The sequence below is a fragment of the Pseudoliparis swirei genome, chromosome 18 (assembly GCF_029220125.1).
Source record: "Pseudoliparis swirei isolate HS2019 ecotype Mariana Trench chromosome 18, NWPU_hadal_v1, whole genome shotgun sequence".
NCBI lineage: Eukaryota > Metazoa > Chordata > Actinopteri > Perciformes > Liparidae > Pseudoliparis > Pseudoliparis swirei.
In genome coordinates, this window is record NC_079405.1 from 2,144,104 (window position 1) to 2,154,457 (window position 10,354).

Below are 10,354 nucleotides of genomic sequence, written 5' to 3' on the forward strand. Positions count from 1 at the left end.
GGGGTTTTATGTGTATGTGTAAGGTGTTTGAAAGGGTGTGTGTGTAGAGGTGTAAGGTGTGTATGGGGAAGGTGTGTTGTGTAAGGTGTTTGTAGGGTGTGGGTGTAAGGTGTTTTGTAAGGTGTGTATGTGTAAGGTGTTTTAGGGTTTTGTAAGGTGTGTATGTGTACAGGTTTTATGTGTAGGGTGTTTTGTAAGGGTGTATGTGAGGTGTTTTTGTGAAAGGGTGTATGTGTAAGGTGTAAGTGTTGTGTAGAGGTGTTATGCAGGTTTTGTGTAGGTTTTATGTTAAGGTGTGTATTGTAAGGTGTGTATGTGTAGAGGTGTGTATGTGTAGAGGTGTGTGAAAGGGGTGTTTTGGTAGAGGTGTGTAGAGGTGTGTATGTGTAGAGGTGTGTATGTGTACAGGTGTGTATGTGTAGAGGTGTGTATGTGTAGAGGTGTGTATGTGTAGAGGTGTGTATGTGTAGAGGTGTGTATGTGTACAGGTGTGTATGTGTAGAGGTGTGTATGGGTTTTTAAGGTGTTTGTACAGGGTTTTATTGGTGTAGGGTGTGTATGTGAAAGGTGTGTGTATGTTTTAAGGTGTTTTGTAGAGGTGTGTATGTGTAGGGTATGTGTAAGGTTTTATGTGTAGGGTGTGTATGTGTAGGAGGGTGTGAGTGTAGAGGTGTTTTGTGTAAGGTGTGTAAAGGTTTTATGTGTAGAGGTGTGTATGTGTAGAGGTGTGTATGTGTAGAGGTGTGTATGTGTAGAGGTGTGTGTGTGAGGTTTTATGTGTAAGGTGTGTTTTTAGAGGTTTTAGAAGGTGTGTATGTGAGGTGTGTAGTAAGGTGTTTTTAGAGGTGTGGGTGTGTTGGGTGTGAGTTTTTTGTTAAGGGTGTTTTGGGGTTTGGGGGTTTAGATTGATTAAGGTGTGGGGGAAGGGGGTCGGGTTTTTTTTTTTTTTTTTATTGGGGGGGGTTAGGGTTTTGGGGATTTAATTTTTAGGGTTTTTCATTTTTTTTTTTTTTTTTAAATGGGGAATGGGTTACGGTGTTTTGGGGATTAATTTAGGGTTTTTTTTATTTTCCCTTTTTTCCCCCCCCTTTATCCAGTGGTTTTGGGTTTGGGGTTTTTTAATTTTTGGGATGGGAAAGGGGGGGGTTTTTTTTTTTTTAAATTTGGTTTAATTTAGGGTTTTTTTTTTTTTTTTTTTTAGGGGCCCCCGGGGGGGGGTTTAAGGGTTTTATTTTTTTTTTTTTTATGGGGGGGTGGGTTTTATTTGTTTGGGGGTTATTTGGGTTTTTTGTGAGAGGGGGGACCGGGGGGCCCCGGGGTTTTGTGTAGGGGGTTTAGTTGTATGAGGTTTGTTTTGATGAGGTTTGTTTTGGAAGGTTTTTGGATTTGGGTCGGGGAGAGGGTTTAAGATTGTTTGGTCCCTTTGAGGTAGTTTTGGGTTTGGACTGGGGTTTAGTTTGGTTTGTTTTTATGAGGTTTGTTTGGTTTTATGAGGTTTAGTTTGTTTTTTATGAGGTTTAGTTTTTTGGGTTTTTTTTTATGAGGTTTAGTTCTGGTTTGTTTTAGAGGTTTCCAGTTTGGTTTGTGTAGAGGTTTAGTTTGGGTTTGTGCCCCGGGGGTTTATTTTTGGGGGGGCCCAGGGTTTTGGACCTGGTTTTTTGGTTTGGTAAGGATCCTGGTTGGAAGGTTTTTGGGGGGTTTGGGCGTGTAGGGGGGCCCAGTTTTGGTTTTGGTATTTGGGGTTTAGTTGTGTATGGGGTTTTTAAATTTTTTTGGGTTATTGTAGTTGGGGTTTGGACATGTGTATGTCTTTGGGAGTACAATACTGGTTAAGGGTTTGGTAAGGTGGGGGAATGAGACAGGTTGTAGTAATTGTAAGTAATGTATTTTAAGTTATGTAATGTGTCCCAGTATATGTAATTGTAGTAATAGTAATGTAGTTAGTAATTGTAGTAATGTGTATGTAATTTTTTAGTAATGAGATGTTTTGTAGATTTTAATTGTAATTGTAGAAGTTTTGTAGTTTTGGTCATTTGTAATAGTAAGTATTGAAATTGTGTAAAGTCCCGTAGTGTAATTTAGTAATGTAGTTAGTTTTGTGAAATGAGTTTTTTGGGTACAGTGTATAGAATTGTAGTTAGTACATTGTAGTACATGTAGAAAGTAATTGTGTACATGGTATGAATTAGGTACAAGTCCCGAAAAAAAGGTACATGTGTATGTACATGTAGGCAATTTAGTACAGTGTATGTACATGTGAATGTAGTAATTTGTAGTACAGTTTTAGTACATGGTATTGGGTAATGTAGTAATGTGACCGTAATGTGTAAAAAAGGGAAACCAGTGTATTGTAATGGTATAGTAATGGTTACATGTAGTCAGAGTGTTTTTGGTAATGTGTATGTAATGTAGTAATGTGTAGTAATGTGTACTAGTAATGTATTTAATAAGTACAGTAGAAATGACTGGTACATGTAGTTTAGTACTGTAGTCATTGTAATGAGTTAGTAATGTGTAATGTAGCGTAATGAGTACAGTAATGAAAAATGTAGAATTGTGTATTGGGTAATGTGTACATGAGTAAAGTAAGTGTACTGTGAAATGTATTTTGTACATGTGTTGTAGGCCTCGTGCAGATCGCCTAGCCTCATACAGTCAGGGTTTCCAGTAATCAGATTTGACTCAGACACGTAGACAAAACATTCTTTCCCCTTTTCTCTTCTTTACTCGAACTGCCCACGTGTCTCGGCTTACATCTAGTCTTCACCCCCTTTCTCTTTTCCCTCTTCTCCCCCTTACTGGGAAACTGTCACGTGTCTGGGCTTACATCTTCAGGGCCCCTTTCATCTTCTTCTCTTCCTTTACGGGGGACATCGGTCAGGGGTTTTCTGGGGACTTCCCATCGTCTCGATCCCAGACACGAGCGACTCGGCCCAGCCGGCACGTGTACTAGCCACTAGCATCGTAGTTGATACCGCCATGTGTACCTTTCCCCGACATCGGTCTCTAGACTAGTCTCGTAGTCCAGACCGAGCACGTGCCCAGACATCGTGTTCTAGCCCATAATGTAGACATCGGTCTAGTCTCTGTCTGTGTGTACTAAAAGTCCAGTCTCGGTACTGAGTCTAGTCTCGTGTACTGAGTCTAGTCTCGTGTACCAGTCTCCAGTCTCGTGTACTAGTCTCAGTCTCGTGTACTAGTTCTTCCAGAAATCGTGTACTGAGTCTAGAAATCTGTCCGTGTACTAGTCTCAGTACATCTTTACTGAGTCTAGTCTCTGTCTGTGTACTGAGTCTAGTCTCTGGTTCGGTGTACCAGTCTCAGTCTCGGTTCGGCATCTAGTCTCTGTCTGTGTACTGAGTCAGTCTCTGTCTTTTACTGAGTCCAGTCTCGGTCTGGTACTGAGTCTCAGTCTCGGCCTTTACCAGAAACCACGGCCTCTCGGTCTCCCTCTCGGTTTTGACGGATTCTGACGAACTTCGACGAGAAACGGGAGCTATCTGTGTTGCTGTTCACGAGAGGAATCCTGATTATGGCTCCTTCAGGAGACGGCGCTGGTGGTCCTTCACCTGGAGCATACTGAGGCTTCAAGGGACACTGAAACACCTGGAGACAGGTCACATGACACACGGGTCACGTGACTCACCTCCTCGGTCATGGTGGCGGAGAACAACATGGTCTGTCTGTTGTAGGAACACAACCTGATGACCTCCTTCATCTGCTCCTCGAAGTACTCGTCCAGCATCCTGAGAGGAGCACAGAGCCTAAGGTGGAGCCCCGTCACCGAAGAGGGGTCCGGTTTACCTGTCGGCCTCGTCCAGGATCAGGATCTCGATGTGGGTCAGCTCGAAGCTCGGCGTGTTGTGGAGATGGTCGATCAGTCGGCCGGGTGTGGCGATCAGGATGTCCGGGCCGCCCCTCAGAGCCGCCTCCTGAGACTTCAGGTCCAACCCACCTGGACACACCACGAGACCCGGGTCACCACGAGACCCGGGTCACCCCGAGGACCCGGGTCACCACGAGGACCCCGGTCACCCCGAGTCCAGCACGGCTCAGGACTCTCTAAAGACGTCCCGGCTAACGGTCCTTACCGACGGTCAGGCAGGTGGTGATGGAGGTGAACTGGGCCAGCTGGCGGGCCACCGAGTGGACCTGGATCCCCAGCTCTCTGGTGGGGACCAGAATCAGGACCCGGGTCACCTGGCCCGTCCTGGGCTTGTAGATCAGACGCTCCAACACCGGCAGCATGAAGGCCGCCGTCTTCCCTGAGGAGAGGAGTGATGTCATTAATCCACCGGCTCGGGGGTTATCTATTGGTCCGGGTAGGACCCGGCGGTCTAGTAGAATTAGTGGTACCGGTCCCGGTGGCGGCGCAGGCGCACAGGTCTTTTCCCAGCAGGCCGATGGGCACGCAGGCCTTCTGGATGGGAGTCGGCAGCTTGAAGCCCAGAGCGGTGATGGCCTGAGGGAGACAGAGGGGCTCAGCGGAGCTACAAGCTAACGGCGGCTAACGGCTAACAGGCCGCTGGGTCCTAAAGGGTGTGGTCTCTCTCCTGACCAGCAGGGGGAGACAGAGAGATGGAGAGAGAGGCAGAGAAAAGAGACAAAGATGGACGGATAGACAGGGAGACTAAGACAAAAAGAAAGAGACAGATGGAGAAGGATGGAGAGAGAGACAAAAAGACGGAGAGAGATAGATGGAGAAGAACGGAGAGAGAGAGACAGAACAGAGAGACGAAGACAACTCCTCCCTGGACACGGCGTTACCTTCCAGGATCATGGTGGGGACGGAGTTCATGCCCGAGAAGGTCAGCTGGTCGTCAGATAGAGAAGCGCTGTCAAGAACCCACTCCGGAGCCTGAGAGAGAGAGAGAGCGCCACGCGCCCGTTACCACGGCGACCAAACACAAAAACAGTTCAACGAGAGGAAGTCCGCGCCTCCTCTTCCTCACCTCGTCTCCCGTGTTCCTCCTCTTCCCCCGCCGCTCTTTGAGCCTCAAGGTGTCTGAGAGACAGGAAGTGGTTATCACCTCAAATCTTCAGCTTCCTATCAGATGTCAGAATAAAAGCCTCTGCTGGACTCACCGGATTTGGTCAGCACCTCCTCATCGCCCGAGTCAAACTCATCATCATCATCAGCAGCCTCTCCGTCAGGAGGCTTAACATCCTGCTCTTCATCGTCTTCTTCTTCCTCCTCCTCCTCCTCCTCCTCCTCCTTCTTCTTCTTCTTCTAAGGTTCCTTTACTGAGTGAACCTTCAGCCAATGGAGTGGAGCTCTCAGGCGTTTTCTCCTGCAGATGAAAATAAAACTCCACCTTTAAAAACATGCAGGAACCTGAAGCGTGGAACCGGCCAGACAGGACGGAGAACGTCAGCGTGGACTCACCTCCGCTTTCCTCTTCTTTCTGATTTTGTCTATTTTCTGGTCCAGAGTGGTTGCGGTTCTCTGCAAATGAAGAACACAAATATAAAAAAACACTGTTGGAGAACGTTAGAGGAACCCAAAGACTTCTGGAGAACATTAGAGGACCTAAAGACTTCTGGAGAACGTGAGAGGACCTAAAGACTTCTGGAGAACATTAGAGGACCTAAAGACTTCTGGAGAACATTAGAGGACCTAAAGACTTCTGGAGAACATTAGAGGAACCTAAAGACTTCTGGAGAACATTAGAGGACCTAAAGACTTCTGGAGAACGTTAGAGGACCTAAAGACTTCTGGAGAACATTAGAGGACCTAAAGACTTCTGGAGAACGTTAGAGGACCTAAAGACTTCTGGAGAACGTGAGAGGAACCTAAAGACTTCTGGAGAACGTTAGAGGACCTAAAGACTTCTGGAGAACATTAGAGGACCTAAAGACTTCTGGAGAACGTTAGAGGACCTAAAGACTTCTGGAGAACATTAGAGGACCCAGACTTCTAGAATTGGAATAGAGGACCCAAAGTCTTCTGGAGAATGTTAGAGGGACCCAAAGACTTCTGGAGAACGATTAGAGGAACCTAAAGACTTTGGAGAACGTTAGAGGACCTAAAGACTTCTGGAGAACATTAGAGGAACCTAAAGACTTCTGGAGAACGTTGGAGGACCTAAAGACTTCTTGAGAACATTAGAGGTACCTAAAGACTTCTGGAGAACATTAGAGGTACCTAAAGACTTCTGGAGAACATTAGAGGACCTAAAGACTTCTGGAGAACATTAGAGGAACCTAAAGACTTCTGGAGAACGTTGGAGGACCTAAAGACTTCTTGAGAACATTAGAGGTACCTAAAGACTTCTGGAGAACATTAGAGGAACCTAAAGACTTCTGGAGAACGTTAGAGGACCTAAAGACTTCTGGAGAACATTAGAGGAACCTAAAGACTTCTGGAGAACATTAGAGGACCGAAAGACTTCTGGAGAACATTAGAGGAACCTAAAGACTACAGAGACATTAGGGACCTAAAGACTTCTGGAGACATTGGGGGCCTGAACTACAGAGCGTTAAGGACCTAAAGAAGACTTCTGGAGAACATTAGAAGACACAAGACTTCTGGAGAACATTAGAGGACCTAAGACTTCTGGAAACGTTAGAGGACCTAAAGACTAGAACATTAGAGGACCTAAAGACTTCTGGAGAACATTGGAGACCTAAAGACTTCTAGAACATTAGAGGACCTAAAGACTTCTGGAGACATTAGAGACCTAAGACTACAGGAAACGTTAGAGACCTACAAAACTTCTGGAGAACGTGGAGACGAAAGACTCCTGGAGAACATTAGAGGAACCTAAAGACTTCTGGAGAACATTAGAGGACCTAAAGACTTCTGGAAACGTTAGAGGACCTGAACTTCTGGAGAGACATTGAGGACCCTAGGAGACTTCTGGAGAGCGTTGGAGGACCAAAGACTTCTGGAGAACATTAGAGGACCTAAGACTTCTGGAGAGCGTTAGAGACCTAAAGACTTCTGGAGAACATTAGGAGACCTAAAGACTTCTGGAGAGCGTTAGAGGACCTAAAGACTTCTGGAAACGTGAAGACCTAAGACTTCTGGGAGGGAGGAGGCGTTGGGACCTAAAGACTGGAGAGCAGAGGACCTAAAGACTTCAGGAGAGCGTGAGAGGAGACCTAAAGACTACAGGAGAACATTAGAGACCTAAAGACTTCCTGAGAGAGAGCGTGAGAGGACCTAAAGACTTCTGGAGAGCGTGAGAGGAACCTAAAGACTTCTGGAGAAACGTTAGAGACCTAAAGACTGGAGAGCATGAGACCCTAAAGACTTCTGGAGACATTAGAACCTAAGACTTCTGGAAGGCGTTAGAGGACCTAAGACTTCTGGAGGTGATGAGACCTAAAGACTTCTGGAGACATTAGGACCTGAGCTTCTGGAGGCGATTGGGACCTAAAGACTGGAGAACTGGGGGACTAAAGACTTCTGGAGGAACATTAGGACCTAAAATTCTGGAGACATTAGAGGGACCTAAAGACTTCTGGAGAACATTAGGACCTAAAGACTGGAGAACTTTAGAGGACCTAAAGACTTCTGGAGAACGTTAGAGGACCGAAGCACTGCCGGAGATGTGACCCGATGGTTCCTCTGGGTTCCTCTGGGTTCTACCTTGTTCTTGAGCTGCTTCATGACGTCCTCCATGGCCCAGTCCTCCCCCCGGCTCGGAGCGTCTCGCTCCGCGAAGTCAAAGTCGGCGTTGAAGTCTTTTGGCGCGGGAGTCCCAAACTTCTTCTTCTATTCCAGGGCAGTCGGCTCGTCCTGGAGCCATCAAATACACATTATATTAATACACACAAACAAATACACACATCAATTAATATACAACTAATACTTTAATATACGATGCATTTAAACATACACATGTGTACATATTAATTATATTCAGTGACAATTTAAAATCACTGGAATATTAAATAAAATATATATATATATATCATAATAGTACAGTTTACTAAAGATGAAATACATGTTAGATCCCCTCAGATTGTAAAACTGACAATTGTTATGCTAAAGTAGATGATTCTACATCATAAACATCTAATATTTTAATTTAATTTAGCTTGCGTACCTATACATTTAATATATATATATATAAATAAATTAAAATATCTATAAATAATGTTATATACATATATACAAAATATACATATATATATATATATTATATATATATGAAGAGAGAGATATAAAAACAGAGAGGAGAGAGAGAGAGAGAGACACTGAAGAGACTTCCGGTCACTTTATAACTACATAAACAACATTATAATCGGATAAAAAGACGGTTAATCGTTTCCCAGCCGGACTCTGGGTCTCCCGGAGCAAACAGCCTCACTCTCGGGGGGACGGACTCACCTCCGGCTCCGACGCGGTGTCGGACTCCTCCGGACTCTCGTCCTCGTCCTGGATCGTCCCGATCAGCCCAAACTGTTCCAACATGGCGGACTCTGGACCAGTTCCTAGACAGGACTCATTGATTCCCAGCTCAGTAAAGTTCTGTCGTGTTCACTCAAAACACACGTACACACGAGTACACACACGTGTTATTGGAAACAGGATGTAGAGACAGTCTGTTACCGGTTCACGGTCTTATCCTTCTTCTTCTATGTTTTAATGGCGGTTGTCAAACAGCTTTTAGGCGCATCACCGCCATCTACTGAGTTGGAGGGTGAACTACACTAAAAAAGAAAACCAGAGATAAATATAAATAAATAAAATAAATAAAATAAATAAAATAAATAAAATAAATAAAATAAAATAAATAAAATAAATAAAATAAATAAAATAAATAAAATAAATAAAATAAATAAAATAAATAAATAAAATATTTTTATTATTATTATTTTTGATCGTAAATAGGCTAGAACATATTTCCAACACTATCAATAATCGTTAAAAGGGACATAGTAGATTAAAGCACCCATCATCAAGTGTGTCTGGAGCTGACAGGGTTGATAAATATCTATAAATACATATATTCATCTGAACACAAATTGTTCTGTGGCGGCCGCTACCGCTCAGCGCCGGCGTCCCCAAGGGAAGTGTGCTCGGCCCACTGCCATTCACACTGTATGTATATATATATATATGATCAGCCAAGTCCTCATCATTAGGACCTCTATCCCCTCCATCCAAGACCCACCAGACTCACCTACCTATTATGTGTATAGTGTTATATATTATTTTTTCCTCATACTCTCCATGTGTATACTTACAACCCAGTCTTGTACTTTACGTGTTTGTTTTGTTCTGTCTTGTTTTTCGTACCTTTCACCTGTTTGCTTCACTCCCACCGAATGTTGCATCAATCACACATATCATTTTTTAAACTGCGTCGCAATGTTTAACATAAACATCGACGTGAAGGCATGTTCTTCAACACACTCATGTTTGTAATATATGAATTAAATAGTAAATCTTTCCACATTGTAAGTCATCCCTCTGCATTTGGAGTCTCCGTGAGTCTTTCTGCAATACATAAACCGATAAGCCGGTGTGTGTGTCTGTGTGTGTGTGTGTTCGTGTGGGCGTGTGTTAATCATGTTGCACACACACACACACACACACATACATGGCTGACCCTTAAACACCAGCTTTCCTGGAAAGTGGATTCTCTTTCACCGCAGGATGAGGTCACCAAACAGGAAACAGGAAGCAGATCCTAAATGTTCACGGCGACCTCCGTTAGATACAGAACACGACACTCAGATTAATATAGCGACCCCTGAGATTAAAATGGTGACGTTTAAATTAAAATGGTGACCACGCGGATTGTTTTGATGATCTGTAGATTAATAAAGTGACCCGTAAGACATTTTGGTGACACCAGAAATGAATATGGAGACCCATCAGATTATCTTCAGTCAAATAAGGGCTGAAGGTTTCCCTTTGACACACTAGAGTTACATTCTTTGAAACTCAACGAGGAGGAAGAGGAGGCGGAGGAGGGGGGGGGGATGAGGGGGAGGAGGAGGAGGAGGGGGGGGGGAGGAGGAGTCAGTCCCTTGGGATAAAACTCTGCTCAGAGAGAGGAGGAGAGTCAGTGAATGTGAACGGAGAACAAGAACTCATCAGATCCAGAACCAACAGAAGCTCCTCCTCCTGTAGATTTTCTTTCAGCTATTACTGAGCCAGACGGACAGACGGAGAGACAGGAGGACGGAGAGACGGAGAGGACAGGAGGGGGGGGGAGGACGGGAGGACAGGACAGGAGAGAGAGAGGACAGGACAGAGGACGGAGGACAGGAGGACGGAGGACAGGAGAGAGAGGGAGGACAGAGGACAGAGGGGGACAAGGAGACAGAGAGAGAGGGAGACGGAGACAGGAGACGGAGAGAGGACGGAGAGGAGACAGAGAGAGAGACAGACGGA

At 44.8% G+C, this 10,354-nt stretch overlaps 1 protein-coding gene and 2 long non-coding RNA genes across 3 annotated transcripts; all 3 read right to left on the minus strand.

Annotated features, from left to right (window-relative positions):
* Positions 1-3,408: 3,408 nt before the first annotated feature.
* ddx27 (DEAD (Asp-Glu-Ala-Asp) box polypeptide 27) lies at positions 3,409-4,798 on the minus strand. Its single transcript, XM_056436555.1, has 6 exons — positions 4,768-4,798; positions 4,357-4,497; positions 4,092-4,265; positions 3,805-3,955; positions 3,638-3,746; positions 3,409-3,477 (listed from the first exon to the last, which is right to left on the minus strand). The coding sequence occupies exons 1-6, from the start codon at positions 4,796-4,798 to the stop codon at positions 3,409-3,411; spliced, it is 675 nt and encodes a 224-aa protein (XP_056292530.1).
* A 50-nt stretch (positions 4,799-4,848) lies between these two features.
* Positions 4,849-5,236, minus strand: LOC130207750 (uncharacterized). Its single transcript, XR_008834331.1, has 3 exons — positions 5,086-5,236; positions 4,953-5,005; positions 4,849-4,858 (listed from the first exon to the last, which is right to left on the minus strand). It is a non-coding gene; the product is annotated as an uncharacterized LOC130207750 (long non-coding RNA).
* Positions 5,237-5,276: 40 nt separating this feature from the next.
* LOC130207751 (uncharacterized) lies at positions 5,277-7,700 on the minus strand. The gene is made up of 3 exons (XR_008834332.1): positions 7,595-7,700; positions 5,387-5,446; positions 5,277-5,291 (listed from the first exon to the last, which is right to left on the minus strand). It is a non-coding gene; the product is annotated as an uncharacterized LOC130207751 (long non-coding RNA).
* Positions 7,701-10,354: the final 2,654 nt, after the last annotated feature.